This window comes from Seriola lalandi, unplaced genomic scaffold, assembly GCF_002814215.2.
Source record: "Seriola lalandi dorsalis isolate HSWRI2012SDOR001 ecotype SW California unplaced genomic scaffold, Sedor1 jcf7180002054502, whole genome shotgun sequence".
Classification (NCBI taxonomy): Eukaryota; Metazoa; Chordata; class Actinopteri; order Carangiformes; family Carangidae; genus Seriola; species Seriola lalandi.
The window spans coordinates 705,747-726,443 of record NW_019525055.1 but is presented as its reverse complement, the minus strand read 5'-3'; the positions used below and the strand labels follow the sequence as shown (position 1 = coordinate 726,443).

At 40.7% G+C, this 20,697-nt stretch overlaps 2 protein-coding genes across 3 annotated transcripts; both read left to right on the top strand.

The window, feature by feature from the left end:
* Nucleotides 1-1,085: 1,085 nt before the first annotated feature.
* Nucleotides 1,086-6,718, top strand: camlg (calcium modulating ligand). 2 transcript variants are annotated; one of them, XM_023413088.2, is made up of 4 exons: nt 1,086-1,405; nt 2,826-3,289; nt 3,574-3,639; nt 3,784-6,718. In XM_023413088.2, exons 1-4 carry the CDS (start codon nt 1,255-1,257, stop codon nt 3,973-3,975), a joined length of 873 nt encoding a protein of 290 aa, XP_023268856.1. In that variant the 5' UTR covers nt 1,086-1,254; the 3' UTR covers nt 3,976-6,718. The 2 variants fall into 2 exon arrangements, with proteins under 2 accessions (XP_023268856.1, XP_023268857.1); XM_023413089.2 differs by having other exon boundaries at nt 1,087-1,405; nt 2,829-3,289.
* A 922-nt stretch (nt 6,719-7,640) lies between these two features.
* On the top strand, nt 7,641-20,647 carry ddx46 (DEAD (Asp-Glu-Ala-Asp) box polypeptide 46). The gene is made up of 23 exons (XM_023413068.2): nt 7,641-7,761; nt 8,007-8,177; nt 8,739-8,861; nt 8,981-9,068; nt 9,162-9,330; nt 9,613-9,854; nt 9,974-10,084; nt 10,315-10,480; nt 11,340-11,460; nt 11,910-12,085; nt 12,531-12,652; nt 13,701-13,779; nt 14,939-15,021; nt 15,380-15,544; nt 15,738-15,900; nt 16,467-16,660; nt 17,398-17,535; nt 18,071-18,220; nt 18,426-18,653; nt 19,112-19,330; nt 19,538-19,682; nt 19,849-19,922; nt 20,130-20,647. Exons 1-23 carry the CDS (start codon nt 7,745-7,747, stop codon nt 20,175-20,177), a joined length of 3,192 nt encoding a protein of 1,063 aa, XP_023268836.1. The 5' UTR covers nt 7,641-7,744; the 3' UTR covers nt 20,178-20,647.
* Nucleotides 20,648-20,697: the final 50 nt, after the last annotated feature.

Sequence of the window (20,697 nt, the reverse complement as noted above, 5' to 3'; positions counted from 1 at the left end):
AGAGGAACAGGTGGAATGACTCCTGCCCAAACCCTAAGAATAATAATTGTTAGCTAAAATGTGTTCAGCTAATCAACTTTTTCTCTTGTTTTCTTGATGGGAGACTTATTTAAACCTCTTATATGAAAGATAATTGCTTAGAGTGAAGTAAAGACTACTGAGATCATCAAAACATGTAATTGTGAAATTGTATTAAATTGGTTGAATGGGACATGACTTGTTAGCGACTTAAAACTCAAAGTTTAGGACTTGGACTTGAGTCTGGACTTCATAGCCTTGATTTGAGGATTACTTAAGACTTGGACCTGTGACAAGGGCTTTGTCACACCTCTGGTAAAATGTGCATCCTTTTTTAGGATCAGGATTCATTTTTCCCTCGCATCATATCAGAGCAGCCACAAAAATGCCTTTCTGCTATGACATTAAGCATAGATGTCCCTTCTGGGCACAGACACATCCTGGTTGAGGTTTACTTTGTCACTATGAAAGTACTTTGACACCCAGAGCCACCAGTGGTGCTATAAATTTCTGGGCCACTTGACAACTGTTAATTCAAGGCCCTGAAACTGTAAATAGGGACAATATGATCCCTGACAAGCTCCAGGAACCTGCAAGACAAAAATAAAAATACAGAAATATGCATACCCACTCTTTTTTTTTAATCAGGTTTAATTTTGGTTTTGTTAAGATTTAAAGTACATTAGAGTCTAATAGCAAGATGAGGGGTGGGCAGATCAATCCCTAAAGTATCAATACTACTGATACAAGCTCTTGGATCAATACTAGGATCAATAGATTGATACTAAAAGAATGGACCCAGCACATGTTACATACACTTTTATTGCTGCAAAATTTGCATCTCTGATGCTGGTGTGTGCATATATGCAGTGAATTCACACAATGTTATTTACAGCGGGAAACGCCTCGTGTTTGGCAAAGTATTTTGTGGTAATGAAAATATATTCAGAGTTAGACTATTCATAATCCTTTATATGAGAGTCCCACCCCTTAGTGAGGCCTCTTTCCTGTAAGTCAGCGCTGAGGGCTGAAAAAACCCTCTCAAACCACTTTGTCATGCTCGGCGCTGAGATCATCACTGTGCGTCCTCTCTTCAGACACCCCGCTGTCCACTCCGTCATGTTTACCGTGTAGTTCAGTGATCTGAGGCTATTGTGTCGATCGCGGCGAGCTGTTGAATCATTACTTTATAGCACCGTGAATAGACGTCGTAGGCAACGCTTGATTTCTTTCAACATGGAGTCCGGGGAGGCCAACGAGGAGAGGACAGGCTCCCTGTCGGCGGCGCAGAGGAGAGCAGAGATCCGGAGGAGAAAACTGCTCATGAATTCGGAGGATAGGATGAACAGGATCGTGGGATTCGCCAAAAACGAGTCTGAAAATAACGGTACGCAACGATGCTGATCGAGTTCACACCACAGCGCCGGTTCTGCTCAAACGTATTGTCGTGACTGTCACCTGCTTCATGCTGCTGCTGCTGTTTCAGCTGCAGTCAGCACATTACCTTTGTTCACAGGCAATACTCTGTACCATTAATTCCACATTCATTTTCAGTACAAATGTATTTAATAGAGGTTTGTGCGGCCTGGGATTCAAAACCAGCAGCTCCCTGCTCCCAGTGTAACGGCACATCTGTGGTTTTAGTGTAGAGCTGAGACAAACGATTCATTCATCAGTTACCCGTTTCATAGAGAATTTGATCGATTGATGACGATTTTGATCATCAATAGATAATGGATGTACATTTTAAAACAAAAATACTTAAAGATTAACAAATTTCTGGGTTTTAAATTTTTCTTTAATTTTTTTAAATTTATTTAAACTTTATTGTCCCCAAGAGGAATTTAGTCTCGCAAAGTGCAACACACACACACACACACACACACACACACACACACACACACACCCTTTTGTGACCACCCTTTGCTTTTGAGTTCTCAGGTAGGTTGTTCCAAGCATCTTGGAGAATCTGCTACCGTTCATCCGTGGTTTTAGTCTGTCTCGGTTTCCTCTGCTTCTTCGTGTGATCCCAGACTGACTCCATGACCTTGAGATCAGGGCCCTATGGGGGCCAGATCGTCTGTTGCAGGACTCCTTGTTCTTCTTTTCTGTTGAAGATAGTTCTTTATGACTCTGGTTGTATGTTTGAGGTTGTTGTCATAATGCAGAATGAATTTGGGAGCGATCAGACTCCTCCCTGATGGTACTGTGTGATGGATGAGAATGCTTTAAGTGCCTAAAATATACTTAAACCCATAGCCATACTGTCGACCCAGATCTTGAGCTTCATACCAGAACAACTAAAGCTGAAACAGTTGGTTGATGATTTGTCAAGTTGATTCACAGAAATTTAATCTTCAGCTGTTTTGATAATGAATTAATCATTTAATCCCTGGTCCCTAATCCCTTTCTTTGTCCTCCATGAGAGTTATAGGGCAATTGGTAGATGTGAATTTGGGCTTGGGTAAATAGTAAGAAGCATTTTTTTAGACTAAATAACTGTGGATTATTTAAGAAAATAATCAGAAAATGAATCGGTTTGACAATAATTATTAGTTGAAGCCCTAGTTCAGTTGACAGCAAGAGTGAGAGCAGTGGTGTAGGATATAGCTTGTCCATCCAGGTTTCCTTTAGAGTGTGATAATACACACTCTGGCACTCTCATGGTTCACTCACACAGGTGAGCAACACAGTGTCACATTTGAGAGATTGGAACCATATGTTGTTTCTTTGATAAATAGGTTAAACAATTAATAGACTTAAAGTTTCAGCACTAGTCAAATGTGACATCACTGATGTTATCTCAGCAGGAGCTTCTCGGCGCCCCGCAGAACCCCGCTTCCACCTCGATCTTGACAGGACAGAGGCGTGGTCCTCATGCCCGTCTTCCCAGAGACCGTCACCTTTCCTGCCAGAGGTTTCGGGGCTCGGCAGCCGCTCCCACAGCGCCACCCCAGAGAGAAGGGGCTCACCCCTGCCCGAATGCAGTGATCTGACTGGATGCTCTCTGGATGACGACATCGCAGGGGTTCGGCAGAGACCAAGGGGGGAGCGGGCATCAGATGACCTCAGCGGGTCCCCGCGCCGAGGCCTCCAGAAGTACCTGTCTCGTTTCGACGATGCCATGAAACTGCGGGGTCAGCTGGCCAACGAGAAGCCGCCCCAGGACGGAGGGTCTGACGCAGAGGAGTTTGATCCCTTCAGAGTCTTCAGGCTCATCGGCAGCGTCCTCCTCGCTGTTTTTGTCAGGGTTTTTGTTTGCAAGTATCTGGTGAGTCTGCTTGCCTTGTTGCTGTGGCAACTGTGATATTGACCCATTGGTCATTTTACGTGTTAACTGATGAGCATGTAGAGACTAAATTGATACACGTACATTTTATAGATCCAATTACAACGTTTAATGACAGTGGGTAACTAACACTATCAAAGTAAGAGTAAGTAATTAAATATGTGGTAATATTACATACGATTGTTGATGTCTCAATAATTATGAATCTGACTACTGAAAACATTGTGTTGCTGTAGTGATGTGACTCTCTTATCCTTTCATTTTAGTCAATATTTGCTCCATTTCTGACCCTTGAACTGGCTTACATGGGCTTGTCCAAATACTTTCCAAAGGTGAGTTTGCATTAGTTATTTTTATGACCCGTTTTGCGTTGTTTAACATGTATGCAGAGGGTATCACTTTTACTTTGGCGTTTGCGTGGTGTGAAATTTAAACCGGTGACCTGCATGATTTGCTTTATACTCCTGGTTCTCCAGGTAGAGAAGAAGACCCAGACCACTGTGCTAACCGCTGCCCTGCTGCTGTCCGGCATTCCCGCCGAAGTCATCAACCGCTCCATGGACACCTACAGGAGGATGGGCGACGTCTTCGCTGACCTCTGTGTCTACTTCTTCACCTTCATCCTCTCGCACGAGATCCTGCTGTTCATTGGCTCAGAGACTCCCTGACATACCAGGAGGACCTCAGTAACCCAGCCCTCCTTCTTGTTGGCCCCTCCCTCTGTCTCCACTTAGCAACAAAGCATGCTCATTTACACCCTCTGATGTGGGTTTGTTGTTGAGGGTCTGGAAATGAATCCCTGCTGTCTTATGATCAGCGCGGTGTGTCGGCTGGACGAGTGCTTATCACTTCAGCGCTTCAGGATTTCCACTAAGGCTAAACTACATGCTACTAGCGTGTCCAGTGTTTGTTTCAGATCTCCAAGTTACATTTACCCAGCACAGAAGCTCAGAAAAGGAACAAGTTTGTGTGTGTATGTGTGAAGAATGTACAGGCATTTATAATGCTGGGTGATATTTATTTATCGAGCAGGAAAATGGTAAATGTGGTACTGAAGAGTGGACAACAGTAGGCCTACAGTTCATCATCAGCCTGACCTTACATTGGGACGCCACAGATTCCTTTTAACTGATAAATGGGAAACACTGGAGTCCCTCAAGGGAAATTCATTAATTTAAAAATTCTGTTACTAATGCAAGTTTGTATTACCATAATGCAATTCCACTGAAAGCTAATAGACAATGATATTGAATTATTGCCCAGCCCTGAGCCCCTTCATATCCTAATAAACTCTAAAGAAGGGCAAGGTGTCATATTCTCAGCCAATACCACCAGGGTTGGTATTGGCTGGTATTACCAGGTGCCTGACCCTGCTGTGAAACCACATCTACTTTGGAGGTTCAGTTGATGATCTCCCAACTAGTTTACAACACTACAAATGCCTTTCTGTCATATTAGTCAGCCCTGCAGTGGCTTAGACAGGGCTGGGGTCAGTTCATGCCCTTCAAAACCTGAATCTGAACTTCACAGACAGCTGATAGACCTTTTTCAGAGTAAAATATTTTAAAACATTTTGGCATAAATTAGTTCCTGAATCGACTGAAATCCCAGAGTGAAGAGGTTGATTGAGGCTCTTGATCTTTTTTGTTGAGGGTTTAACAAAGAGTATTATAAGAACTGACAGAAGTAGGTGATTTACTTTTCCCGCATACAGAATATCTTCACCCCTGCTGATCACTTGCAGTGTCTGTGCTTCACGCTGTAGACAACCTTGAGGCTTTTCAGTTGTATCATCAATAGTGACCATGACGGTACAACAAAGAGCTTCTTTTAAGAATAAGCTTAAAATAATTGAAGATAAGGAACAGTAGAAAATGTGTGCTCTGAGATTAGTTTCAAGATTTAGAACATTTGATTTCTGATTTTATTCTCAGGATTCTTATTTAAAAATTTGAATTATTTTGTCTTTTGTGGATTCTGTGATTAATCTCGGAGATCTTTGTTCACATACAGCCCTCCTTCCTGCCATACATGCATCAACTAGCAAGAAAAGTCTGAACTACAGTTTCACAAGCCAAGGCACGGCCGCACGGTCACCTCAAAGCTTTCTGTCGAGAATGAGTTCAGGAAGCAACTGCAGCCCTGAAATCAGCCTACATTTAAACACTTTAATGATCTAATTTTAGGAGAAACAGCCGTTATTTTGCTCTTAATACCGTGTACTGAGCTAGAGGGTAGAACAGAGGGCAAGAGGGAACAAAACTACTCTTGATAAATGAAATAAATGAGTGTGAATGGATTGAGAACAGATGACAGAGTTGTCTCAATGGCATCGAACTCTAAGCTTGTTATTTTGAGGTAACAAAACATGAGGAACAGTTACACACGTGGGCGTCCAGCCTCGTTAGGGAGTAAGTTAGAAAGTAAAAAGATAAAGATAGTTTGAGTTTAGAAAACTTTTTTTTTTTTTTGGTGGCATTGTCGTCTTGCACAAGCAGGAGTTGCTGAATTCTTCATCAACTGAAAAACAGAGCAACTGAACTTGGTTCGATAGATCAGCAGCAGTCCAGTTCCTGATGATTTTTATTTGGTGTCTTAAGAACTTGAACTCTCCTTTTAATTGGTGGATATGAATCATGTATTTGTGTTATGACACATCTTTTCATAGGCAGTGCTTTAATTTGTTTTCTGTTGCGATCTGTCCTCCAGTGTTCAAAAGGGTCCACCTACATTATGAACAGGTTTTCTTCCTTTGTTTAAGTTGTGAAGTCAGAAGAGGCATTTACTCCTTGAAGGTGGAGTGTATTATTTTGCACGTCTATGAGCTGACAAACGCAGTAAACTTCATACAGTATATGTACGTAATGAAAAGTGTGGTTAATGGCAATGTATTGGGTTTTAATGGAAAGTACTGTCACCGCAGTTCGGCGAGAGGCAGTGGGAGTTTGTAGGCTTATTTGTGTTGAGTAATTCTGGTGACGTGTCCTGCTCATTCATACATACTTTATAATAGTATACTCTCTACTTCTGTGCTGTTAATGTCTTTGCTGCATACCTTTAATTTCATCCAAATTAATTTATTAATGTGAATCTTTTTTTCATGTAAATGAATTGGTGTGATTTATCTTACGACTTGTCTGACCTACTTGATTGTTTTTGATAATGTTTACAGATAACTGTTTTTAATGGCTCTTACAGTAGTTATTTGAACTTAACGAACAAATTTAGTGTTGACATGATGTAAACAGTTTCTGCTTAAAAAAGAAAAATCCAATAACCGAACAGTTCATACCAAATAAATACTACTTGTGTGACATACTGTTTAGAATCTCACTTTCTTGATTTGTTTATTGGGTAGGTTATTGGATGTAACCGGGACAGTGCACAGTAATAAACATCACTGAAAACCTGCTTCCCCTTCATAGCTTTCTTGCAAGGCCATCCTTTAAAAAAAATCTTGAGTTGAGGTCATTACTACTTTACAAAATGACTAGTGGAGAAGTTGAGGTGTGTCAGCGCCCCAAAACTAAGAAAGGTTTCACTGTATTTTAATTCATTATCAAATATGATCTGACTATAAGAAATATGAATAAATATTACATACAATATTTAAAACAAATATAAACTTGTTAGAATACTCATAAGACAAATATTAATACAATTAATGAAATTACGTTTCCTTATATTACAGTATACAGTATAAGTTACTTATTATATTTGACAGACTATATTAAAGTAATATAAAAAATATATATTGTACATAATTATCAAATAAAAATACTAAAGTAAATACCAGTACCTCTGCAAAATCCTATAAAAGGGACCTGGGCTTGTGTCTCTGTGTCTCTTCTTACATGTGGGTGTGCAGGGAAGAGAATCAAAGACCCAAGCACCCAATGCCTGACATGGACAGGGCCCTCACAAACCCAGGAATTAAAACAGATTTTTCTGTAATTTTTACATTATTTGCATGATCAGTAAACGTTCTTATTACTTATTACTGTTGGCTAAATAAATTGTTAGGACTATTTTTTGTATCTAAAATGAAAGTGATGCAGGGTCTAAACCTGAGCTTTAAGTTTTAATACTGAGGCCATTTATTTTGTTTGTGCCTTTGAATGATTATTAGCCTAAGCTTCATTGTGGTGTAACAGACTGAGCTAGCACTCGCCACTTACACATATAAGCCACCGCTTGTGTGAAAGTATTTAACACCACCTGTGTAACTCAGGCTCCAGTACACGTTTGGATTGGCCGCACTGACCTCCCACCGCGGGGCGGCGCACTACGTTGTTGACTCTACAAGTTTGTGACTTGAACTGTCGCAGTTTTTTTACGTACGGGTTCAAAGACACAAACAACCATACAGCGTACAACAGTCGTTTTAATCTGTGAACACATTTCACTTTTCACAAGACCTAAATTCGTGGAATAGCAATGGGCCGTGAGTCGAGGTATGTCAGAATTATCAGGGCAATTTTGTCAGGTCAATGTTTCTCCTGTTGCCGCTAAAGTTTAGTTGTTTGAATTCGATGGCTAACATTAGCATGCTAGCTGAGGCGTTTAGATGTAAGATCGCATCAGCCACCAGTTAATCTCACACAGCTGTGGAATGAGCATTAAATAAGTTTTTTTGTACATGTAGTTTTCCATCAACACTTTATCAGCTAACATCACTGTTCTGCTGTTTGGTCCTCAGACACTACAGGAAGCGCTCGGCGTCTCGGGGACGGTCAGGTAGCCGATCAAAGAGTCGCTCCCCGGACAAACGCTCCAAGAAAGACGATAGAGACCGAGACCGAAGCAGGAGGGAAAGGTCACGGAGCCGGGACCGCCGAAGGTCTCGGTCCAGAGACAGAAAACGGGCCAGGTGGGTGTTGAACGTAATTGTATTGTGCACAATGTGTGAGTGTTTAAGATAAAAACTGCAGCCGTTTGCAGTTGTATTTACAGCTTAATGAGTTTTAGTCCACTTCAGCTCTGATGAGAACTCAGACCACGTGATTCGCACCACAATTTATACAATACAGGCATTATTGATACAGTTTTGCTCTACAAGTTCCAAATAAGTCTCAAGAGGTTATGTGCTTGTTGTTGCTAACGTAACAATACCATAACCGCCCACAGAAGCCATCAGGAGGTTTACTTTAATAGGCCTGTGTTCATTCCAGTTAAATCATAAAGGTAAAACCCAAAGTGGGTCAGGCCTGTGTTGTATTCACAGATCAGTTCAACTTCAAGACGAATCACAATAAAAGAACTGCAGTTTATACATATGCATATGCCCTAAAAAATCGATGGTTTTACTTTGTTTGAATTCACTCGAGATAAATGCAATGTTCCAAATATTCCTAAGAAAAGACGGGTGCCTTTCCCTCTGGTCTTTTGTGTTTTCATGTCGCATGACATGACACATGTCTTTGCTGTCCAGGCGATCCAGGAGCAGAGACAGGAGGAGATCCAGAAGCAGAGACAGAAGGAGGTCAGGCAGCAGGAGCAGAGCCCGGAGGTCTCGATCTGCCAGCCCCAGCAAGAGCAGAAGAATAGATGAAAAGTGAGGCTTTTAAAAAGATAATCTCATGACATAATTGCCAGCTGTGGTAACCAAAACCCAGGAAATCATCAAGTGTAATTTGTAAACTAAATCATCTTTTTTTGTTATTTTCCACAAAGGTCAAGGAGCAAAGAGAAAGACAATGTCGATCCTGTATCTGATAAGAAAAAGGTTAAAGAGGAGAAAGAGGATGAGAAGGTTGAGGATGTAAGTGCCATAGATTCAGTTCTTGATGATAAATGAGAGGGCACCACATAGTAGAAGGAGAATATTTCTGATCTTTCTTTTGTGTCTTTGCAGCAAGACTTTGACCAAAACAAACTGGAGGAGGAGATGAGAAAGAGGAAGGAACGGGTGGAGAAGTGGAGGGAAGAGCAGAGGAAGAAGGCCATTGAAAACATCGGCGAGATCAAGAAAGAGCTGGAGGAGATGAAGCAGGGCAAGAAATGGAGCCTGGAGGATGATGATGGTGAGGAAGCACTGTTATAATAACTTGCAATACTTCTATTTAAACCTGAGCAGGCGATCACAATAAACAACAACGTGTAACCTACCAGGAGTAAATGTAAATGAGTAAATAAAGTGCATTGTGAAACTGTATCCAGCAAATGTTTGGTTTTTGTGCTTGAGAAGTAATTAAATCAATTAAAGTTAAATTATAATTGATGGATATATTTTTATCATCTTCACTTGATCAGCACAGACGATAGCTTTAACACTGCAGAGCTTTACAATTGACTCTCCATTGCAGACGATGACGAGGAAGGTTCAGCGCTGATGGAGGCAGACGATGATGAAGATGGAGAGGGGAAGGGGGAGAGGAAAGACAAAGAGATTAAAGAGGAGAAAAAAGAGGAGGGTGAGAAGGAGAAGGAGACTCCCATGGAGCAGCAGGCTGAGGAGGACGACGTGGATCCTCTGGACGCCTACATGGAGGAGGTGAAACAGGAGGTGAAGAAGTTCAACATGGGAGCAATGAAAGGAAATGATAAGGTGAGTGTGAGGTGAAAATCCTGCATCACTTTAGCCCGGAGACAAGTCTTGTGATGTTTAATGTCATCAGGGTTATGAAACATTATTCTAAAACTGTCCATTCCAATTATCCTCTACAGAAAGGAGCAATGACGGTAACCAAAGTGGTGACAGTTGTTAAAACCAAGAAAGGACCTCACACTCACAAGAAGAAGGGTGAGCTGATGGAGAATGACCAGGATGCCATGGAGGTGAGTTTTTCCCGTGTTTATATTTTGTTTGTGAAGGATGTCACATGTTCAGGTCCTTAACCTTTCGTCTGCAGCTTTTCCTACACTTAAGTTATGTGCTCATGAAACAATTACAAAATTTTCCCGGTGTATCATGGATGAAATACAAGTTCTAATTACTAGTAAGAATTCACATAAATCAGGCTACAATCTTGACAGTCTGTTAAAGTTCCTCCTGCTGTGATTGACAGTACTCGTCAGAGGAGGAGGAGGTGGATCTGCAGACGGCTCTGACAGGCTTCCAAACCAAACAGAGGAAAATCCTGGAGCCTGTTGACCACGGGAAGATCCAGTATGAGTCGTACCGCAAAAACTTCTATGTGGAAGTGCCTGAGCTGGCCAAGATGACTACAGAAGGTCGGTAAACAGAAAACTGGGAATAGATGGTGATTTCTGTTTTGATTGGCTCTTCTCCCACCACAGAGATTTTTAATATGAAAACTGCCACATACCAGCTACCCCACTGTACATGCATTTAACATCAGTGTTGTACATATGTAATTTTAGCTGTATGTACCCATATACAAGCTTCTGCTGTCAAGGTTTACAATGATATACCTATCAGTTAATCAGGCTGATATTGATTTATTGTCTTTTATTTATTGAAATCTTTAATGACTTTAGTGTACATTTGGTTTTGGCAAAGTTCTGTCTTTAACATTGATGTTCTGAGCTGTTTGGCACATGTTTTTAAATAGGAAACATGTTAATTGTATAAAGTATCATGTTCAGTATTGGTACCAGGTAGCTCAGTTAGCTCACCCTCAGAATATAATTGTTATTTATTCATATTGTGAGTTACTACATTTATGAAATTTAGGTCTTGTGCTACCACTGTTTTTGTTCGCCCTGGACTGAACTTTGTTTGGAATAAACAGAGGTAATCTGTTTTGAGGTTATAGTATTTAATTATTAGGAGCAGAAGCCACTTTGTCTTTATATGACTCCTACTACTGTAGCCTTATTGAACAATGCTGTGCTCTGAAGTGTGACTCTACTGAAAATGAACACAAACCAGTTATCTTTACATTGGTGTGAACTGAAGGTACAAAATGCAGTTGTTTCCAGCAATTAAAGTAGCAAATACTGTATGTTTTTGAGCACATGTATATTATTTGAGAGACTTTGATTGCTGCTGTGTTCAGTCTGTCTTTTTCCTAATCCCTTGCAACATATTTAACATCTCTCTGAATGTCTGTTGTTTTAATCTATACAGAAGTGAACGCATACAGGTTGGACCTGGAAGGCATCATTGTTAAAGGAAAGGGCTGCCCCAAGCCCATCAAGACCTGGGTGCAGTGTGGGGTGTCAATGAAGATCCTCAACGCTTTGAAGAAGTGAGTCTGACTGATGGTGACTCCGTCCGTGATGGACTAGGCAACTTAGATGCTGATCAGTTTCATGAAAACATAGTTAAGATGCCATCATGTGTGTAAATGGCCTAAGGATAGATTTGTGTAAAATGAGTAGCTCCCTCAATTCATATTCAGCCAGACATGAGGTTGCAGGTAATGCAGCAGTACTAAAACATGTCTTTGGTAAAACACACAGAAGTATTTACCCGGTGTGTACATGTCATGACAAAAAACATAAAAACATTAACATTAAAAAGTAGAACCACTCATATTCCATTAAATCTGCCCTTTGAAATACATATAAAAATTAATAGCATTTTCCCTTTTCTAGGTCAGCTGAAAATCATACTCAAATTGTACATGACACTTGATTCTTTGTGACCAGATGCCAACATGTCATACCTCTGTTAATTTCTCCTAAATGTGCCCAGGCACAGCTACGAGAAGCCCACCCCCATCCAGGCCCAGGCAATCCCTGCGATCATGTCAGGCCGAGACCTGATTGGCATCGCTAAGACCGGCAGCGGGAAAACCATAGCCTTCCTGTTGCCCATGTTCCGACACATCATGGACCAGAGGCCCTTGGAGGAGTCTGAGGGACCCATCTGTAAGCAGTAGATCATTTTATGCTTTCTTTAGCTATCAACCATTTACAAAAATGTTTCCTACTTGTATTTATGTTGAAACAGAAAATAGGAAAAACTGAAAATTGGTTTAAGATGGAGAGTAAGAGCTTGGTGTGTGGGAAGTGGAGTTGTGATGTCCTGATCCTGTGCTTTTTGTGCTTTTCAAAGATTTGGTTCATGACCCAAATATAGGTCAAAGGAAGACCAAAATATTAAATCTCAGTTTGGGATAATAACCTTGTCTGTAACAACCCCTGGCTGTCTTCTTTAAAAGCCACCCTAAGAATAATTAAAGTCTGTTTTGCCTTAATGTTCTTGGCAAATGCATTGCATGCAATTTTATAAATATCATGAAAATGCGACTGCTCAAATTAGTAAACGATGGAAAACCAATTTTAATTTCTTTTTTTTTTCCCTCTATTGCAGCTGTAATCATGACTCCAACCAGAGAGTTGGCTCTGCAGATCACCAAGGAGTGTAAGAAGTTCTCTAAACCTCTGGGCCTCAGGGTGGTGTGTGTTTATGGAGGCACGGGTATCAGCGAACAGGTAAAGACACACACTAATGTTGCCTGTTCATTTTATTTCAAAAGAGCTTTAATGCTTTTGAATTAAAGTCCATCTAACATATGGCAGCAATGTAGAGGTAAATATTGCACAATAATACACAGTGAGGTTGTTATGGTGCTCTACATTTGTACAGGATAAATGAGCTACCGCTATTATTTATTTATTTATTTTTTCTTTTGTTCCATTTATGTTCTGATTAACTGTGAAGAGTAACTCCACAGTAATTCTCTCGGGGGAAATATGTTGTTTTTTTCTCTCCTGCCATTAAGTCTAATTCTTTTAAAATCACTACAATTATTATTTGGTTCATCTCTAGCCCTGGCTTTAGAGGGAAAATACACTCAGTGGCCGCTTTATTAGGTACACCCTATTGCAATTCAGTATATATTTCATTTATACATTCAAGACTGAGGTCATAGTCAGTGGCGGTGTTGTGGATTACCTCATATTTACATACATGATGTGGCCTGAATATTAGAAGCTTTATATGCAGTCTCAATGCTAAAACATAATTTAATTAACACCTCAATGACAGTCACAACACTGAACATTATAGATATTATAAAAATAGACTTTATGGTTGAGATGTTGCTTTGGATTGCTTTAGATTGTATAGGTGTACCTAATGAAGTGGCCACTGAGTGTATGTCTACGCTCTGTTACAGTATGTAAAATGGTGAGAACATCCAAAACCAGGTTATTAATGAACATGCTCCTTAATACTGTTTCCCAGTGTACTGTTTCCTAGTGTACTGTATTCACAGTCCACCATTTAAACAGAGTGGCTGCATTTTAAGTGTAGACTTCCTGCACAGTGATGGTCCCACAATAGAACGAGTAATGAAGTGTTCAGAGCAGACAGCACATACGCTAGTTTTTGTAAACAAACACTGCGCAGTGCATTGTTTTGCCTTTTCTCCTGGGATGACAAAAATGTAAATACAAGTTATGCAACACAACACCTGTCATTTGTGAAAACATATACTATTTGAACATTACGTTAATGACGTCGGTTGTTGGGTTGCAGATTGCTGAGCTGAAGAGAGGAGCCGAGATCATTGTGTGCACACCAGGAAGAATGATTGACATGTTGGGGGCCAACAGCGGTGAGTTCTAACACCTTGACCCTCTCGCTTCTTTATTTAGATGAGATGTAAACGCGACTAAGCACCTTTGATGATTTGTGAACTTTTTGTTATTTACCTTGCATGGAATAAATGTAACGATATGATGAAGTACATTATGAATCAAGTCAGTTCCACTTACTAAACTGTTGACATTATTTGACCACCTTTGGGATCATATCCACAAGACAGTGATGTGTTTCCTGAAGATCAGGGCAAAGTACAGGTAGGTGGACCTGGTGCTGCCTCCATGGTTCCTCAGTCTTCAAGCCAGAGATGATCATGATGTTTGATAACTGTATTGTTGATATACTGTAGGTTGGTCATGATCTGTAATTTATTATATTATATATATATATAAGTCTGAATGCTCAACCAGGGTTCTACGGTGTTGTTGTTTTAGCACATGTTCTCTCATAGATAAATTTAGACTCTTAAGAGGAGACGAAAGGCACATGTGCAGCTTTGATATTCAAAGCACAGAGAGAGACTTTCATGCATCCATAAAACCTCATCCGTCTCCCTACTTATTTTTAATTTGGAGTTCATCTGAGAACAACTATCATTGTAGAGCCCTGTGCAGCACTGAGCATTTACATAAAAAATGTGAATGAATGCTAGAATTGTTTTTAAAAGGAAGTAACTTATATTTGCTGACAATATAATTGTGCATTATGTAAATCTTTTTTGAGCAGTTATTCGAGTAGAAGGGGATTTTTGTGGTTTCCACACATGCGAGGTAATCTGTAATATGTTTCCCTTGTAGGTGAAAAGGCGCTTGGTCAGATAATGCTTGATGGGGCTCCATCTCTTGTATTGTATCTTGAGGCTGTTTTCTGACTTTTACAGGTCCCTCATGTCCCTGAGATGGTACGCAAGACCAGAGACAAGCAAAAAAATAATATTTTTAAATGCAAATATATGCTAAAATAAAATGAAACCCTGGTCACTTGAAACTAGACCACTGAAGAATGTGCTGAAGTTAGGATGCCTTGTTTTGTTGTCAAGTAATGTCAAGTAGTTGTATCCTGCAAAAGGTTTTCTGTTTTGGTAGATCAGGTTCATGTGTTGTGAAAAAGGCAGGGCTGAGTTTTCTGAAAGTTAACTGTTCATCTCCATGCTCGTATCCTTTGGTGTATAGGTCGAGTCACCAACCTGCGCAGAGTTACATATGTGGTGTTGGATGAAGCAGACAGGATGTTTGACATGGGCTTCGAGCCGCAGGTTGGTGTCACACATATTTGCAGTTGTCAACTTTGCACGTGTGGTGGCCACAGAAAGATAGGAAGCAGAAACTGTTTGAAATGTGTTTATTGCTGTGAAGAACAGTTACTAACTTAACAGTTAGTAGCAAATGGATGTGTAATTGCAAAAATACTGTAAACCAGCACATTTTAGGAAATTAAAGCCTGGAAAAAATCATTTTTGATACTGAAATTATATTGTTTACAGCAATGCTAGTTTCTTCTGTTACCTTGGATTTTATGGTTTAAAGTAAGACAAACATAAGATAAAACAACAATAACCTCATTGCATAGATAAAATAAATCAACCTCTATGCGTCGTTTTATTCCTCTACCAGGTGATGCGTATCGTGGACAACGTGCGTCCAGACCGTCAGACAGTCATGTTTTCAGCCACCTTCCCCAGAGCCATGGAGGCGCTGGCTCGTAGGATCCTAGCTAAGCCTATTGAGGTCCAGGTGGGAGGCCGCAGTGTCGTCTGCTCTGATGTGGAACAACACGTGGTAAATCATCTACATTTTATCTCTCTCTCATCGGAAAGGTTCTATTTAAAAGACAGCGTTTAGTTCATTTTCGTTCTAGCTTACCAGTATACTACTTGAGCTATTGTTGGATTGTTCTTTTTTTGCCCGTCACATGCCTCACCTCTCACTGACTTCCTAATTTTTATTTTTTTTTTTGTATTTGTTTGTGTAGCTGGTGATTGATGAGGACAAGAAGTTCCTGAAGCTGCTGGAGATTCTGGGTCACTACCAGGAGAAGGGTTCGGTCATCATCTTTGTGGACAAACAGGAGCATGCAGACGGACTGTTAAAAGACCTGATGAAAGCCTCGTACCCGTGCATGTCGCTGCATGGAGGTAAGGCACTGGTTACAGCTAGGTGATGGATATTGGATATTTGGATATTTTGAATCCCTTTTTAAACAGAGCTCCTGCTGTGTTTCTAATAAGAAGACCCTTCATTATAACAGCTATGCTTGTTTACTCTAAAACAAACAAGCCCAGTAAATGATTTTAGATAGCATGCTGGCATTCAGGAATCGGACGTGGCATGTAACACAAAAGTGCGGCATCTGTCCCACTATTCCGCCTCTCCCTTTTACACCGACATCGATCCAGCTCTGTGACAACCTCCACTGCTGGCTTAAAGGCGGAACAACAATGTAGTGTAACAATGGAACCCCATTTTGTGTTTGTGCCTTTTATGTCAAACAGTAAGGAGGAATAAATGCACAACATTCCCGCTTTGAACAGGCTGTGTACAAAGAGCTTAAGGCTCTGATTTTTGCCTAACCATAACTCTGTGGATAGATGAAGGTGAAAGAAACTATTTTGAAGTACATCTTCATCTGTTTATTGCTTTCAGCCATGGATATGTCTAGTAATTTGGTCTTTCATATATTGATTTCCTGTGCTCCTCTTAGGAATTGACCAGTACGACAGAGACAGCATCATCAATGACTTCAAGAATGGAGCTTGTCGTCTGATGGTGGCCACCTCTGTGGCAGCCAGAGGCCTGGATGTCAAGCAGCTGATCCTGGTTGTCAACTACAGCTGTCCCAACCACTACGAGGACTACGTCCACAGGGCTGGACGCACAGGCCGAGCAGGCAACAAGGTCAGTCACTTAAAGGGCAGTTCAATTTTCCATGTCAACATCTGTTTACAGGTGTTGAGGAGTACTTCTGTTTTGTCGCTCCAGAGGGAGCTTTGATAAAGCTACTAGCATAACACACCCGGCTCTCCAAATGGACTGTTGGAGGTTAAGTTACACTGTAATCCAGGCACCAGGTTTTGACAACAGCAACATTGATCTTCGCGCCACAAGTGGTAATTAGAGGAAGGTGGAAGCAGAGCACCTCTAGAAGCTAGCAGCTCAATTGCAGAAAACCAAGCCCATCAATCACTCAAGCAACGAACACAAAATCTTCATCTCGGTACAAACCAGCAATCATGCTGTCCACTCATGTCAAGTCAGCATTCAGCTCATCTGATTGACCGAAAACATCTGAACCCATAGCAGCTGTGTGCTAAAATGTAGATGATAGTAGGTAATCTCTTCGCCTCTGCCATGATGTCCGTACTGAGATTACCAAACTAGCTTCTTCTTATAGCTAGCTGTAAACCCAGTCAGTGGTGAATGACATAGGGCCGTAAAGCATTACACACTTCTTGCAGGAGATCATACCCGCTCAGCCCAAGTTAACTTTTGTAAGACCAGGCATTTGGGGCGCAGATTCTCACTATTACAAGTCAGTGTGCCATCAAAATGATTTTGAAGCCTTTTTAAGGTAAAATAAATAAATAAATCCTCTTCACATCTGCCATTTCTCTACATCTTGTTCCTTCTTCCAGGGATACGCCTACACCTTCATCACAGAGGATCAGGTTCGCTATGCTGGTGACATCATCAAAGCCTTAGAGCTCTCAGGTTCTCCTGTCCCACCAGAGCTGGAGCAGCTTTGGGCCTCCTTCAAAGACCAACAGAAAGCGGTAAGATGAGGGGAAAGAGGAATCAGATAAGAGTGTGTGTGCCTCAAAGCAACATACAGTCTTAAAGCTACACTAGGCTGAATGTAGAGGAAGGTGGTGATAATTGTTTGAATTTCTGATTGTAATGGATTTCATTACCCAGAATTTATGTATCATAATGCTGGAAAACTATTATCATCTTAGTTTGTTGTATTTCAAACACTGTTGGACGAATTTCCACAACACTTTCTTTACATCTACCTAGTACTGGCTCATTGTTTTTATATTTAACCCTTCATTCATTTAACACTTGATTTGTATTAAGAAGACTTGCTAAGATACATAGTTAATTGGGTTCAGTCACTGGGAATTTGAGGTGACACAATTAGCAAGTAGGACCAAGAGGTGATCAAGAAATGTGTGAGGGAAGATATTCTTGTACTGCTTTTAAAAGTGATCCATGTGAGTGTTAATTCTACATTATCACCTTGATATTGAAGCTTTTTTCCCCCCCTAATTTTCTTCCTGTGTTTTCTACCCTTCTTCATCCACGCAGGAGGGTAAGACCATTAAGAGCAGCAGCGGCTTCTCAGGAAAAGGCTTCAAGTTCGACGAGACAGAACACGCCCTGGCCAATGAGAGAAAGAAGCTGCAGAAAGCTGCTCTCGGACTGCAGGACTCTGATGACGAGGATGGAGCCCTAGATGTGAGTAACCTTTTTAAATTTCATTGTTCATGAATTTTCATTAAATGGACAACTCAACTGTCTCTCAGCATCATATTGTTGATGTATTTACTTTTTGGTAACTTAAGTGTGTCGTATTCCCAGTCACAATTACATAATCTTTACTAATTAATCAACACCAGTCCGACCCATCTCAATCATATCCCCTACGTTTAACTGTCTTCAGATCGAGGAGCAAATCGAGAGCATGTTCAACTCCAAGAAGAGGGTGAAGGATCTGTCTGCTCCTGGAGCAGCCACCGGTCCTGCAGGGGCAGTCGCCACCACGGCAGCTGCCTCTGGAGGGCTGCCAGGCCTCGGACCCACATCTGCTGGAAACATCCAGAAACTGGAGATGGCCAAGAGGCTGGCGCTCAAGATCAACGCTCAGAAGAACCTGGGCGCTGAGGCTCAGGTACGTCAAAGAGATATACAAGTGCAGGTGTCTGCCAGACCTGTTGTCGGTGTGACACAAGCATATAATGTAGATTGTGACATGACAATGGTTAGCCACCTGCTTGGGTGTGTTCTTTTCATTTTGGAATAAAATCTGAATGATGTGCTCTTCAAAACATATTCACTCCTATTAATCTGTGTGTTGCGCCGTGACTATATTTTTAATCACAATATATATTGTTACACTGATTATTGTCCCATCTGTGGTCACTGCCCTCAGGTTGTTGGTCAAGATGACCATAAATATAAAAAGAGACCATCAGTTCTTATTTATTCCAGAAGCTGTACACCTAATGTCTCTTTTCTTTGGTATGATATGTATATTATATGTATTATATGTATTGTGTGTTCTGTCAAGATTTGTTTCCTCCCAAATTCCCAAACAAGGTCAAACTGGCTTTTCTGTTCACTTTACAGGACGTGATGCAGCAGGCCACAAACGCCATCCTGCGGGGCGGCACCATCATGACTCCCTCTGTGTCAGCCAAGACCATCGCTGAGCAGCTGGCGGAGAAGATCAATGCCAAGCTGAACTACACCCCTGTGGAGAAGCTGGAGGAGGAGCGGCAGGCAGCTGAACAGGCAGAGACCGTCAAGAGATATGAAGAGGAACTGGAGATCAATGACTTCCCTCAGGTCAGCAGGACACTGTGCTGTGTTTTTATTGCTGGCTGATTTTAGAATCAAGCATCTCAAAAATTCCAAAATATTTTCACATGGTTTTTTAATTCAGAGCAATTACTATCATCCTGCTGTTTTCTCCTTTGACGGAAACTCAAATGGAGAAAGAACAGTATCTAATAAAAGTAATATAAAAATGTTCTTTATTCTGTTCTTCCTCAGACGGCCAGGTGGAAGGTGACATCTAAAGAAGCTCTGCAGAGGATCGGTGAATACTCTGAAGCCGCTATCACCATCAGAGGAACCTATTTCCCTCCAGGCAAAGAGCCTAAGGAGGGAGAACGCAAGATCTACCTGGCTATTGAGAGTATGTGTCGGGGAAATAATGTCTCAGTGCTAATTCTATTGGGAATTTTTCCACATTACACCATTCAACTCCCAACTTCATCTATCCCTGGAATCTGATGTTTCCTTTTTACTTGTGTTTAATAGAACTGCATATACTGTGTATTAATTTTTTTTTGTTTTCCCAGGTGCTAACGAACTGGCTGTGCAGAAAGCCAAAACAGAGATTACACGATTAATCAAGGAAGAGCTCATCAGATTGGTAAGTATCCTCTGCTTCTTGAAGTCAATAACCAGTATTGGATATCATGTTGACATCAGGCTAAATTGGAGCCTGTTTCATATTATTACTGGCATTAGATTTCAGAGCAGGAAAAATATAACTAGACAGGTTTGTTATTCAGCAAATATCAATAATAAAATATGTTGCTCATTGCCCTTTCTTTTTCTTTTTTTTTTCTCTCTCTAGCAAAATTCCTACCAGCCAACGAGCAAAGGCCGGTACAAAGTGTTGTAGAGGAGAAACCGAGGCTTGCTGGAGGAGTTTCCATTTGTTAACAGTCTCCTGTCATCTCTACTTTTTCATCAGATTGGTTGAAGAATATTTTAGTCTATATTTTTAATAATGTTAACGTCAGTAACCTAAGTTTAGTGTATGGTTTTGTTTTTATTTTTCCCCCTTTAGTTACTTCTGTCCGTCACGTGATTTTTCCAGTGATTTTTATACCAACAAACCATAAATACCAAAATGTGATGCTGTTTTCACTTTCATTGTGTTTAAACCATCACAATAAGTTAAATAAAATATGTCTTTAAATATAAGACACATTTTCTTTAATGTTTTTTTTTTTTTTTTTTTTTGGGTCAGATCACACTGTGTTGTATGTAAAGCCACAAACCAGCCATTGTGTTTATGAAGAAATCCTCAAATGAAAGATGTTTTTACTTTCCCTCAAAAATAAAACAGTGTGCTGCTAAGGAAGTTAACTCGATGTCTCCAAATGTTTGCCTGAACAAATCTAGTAGATGCTGTGCAC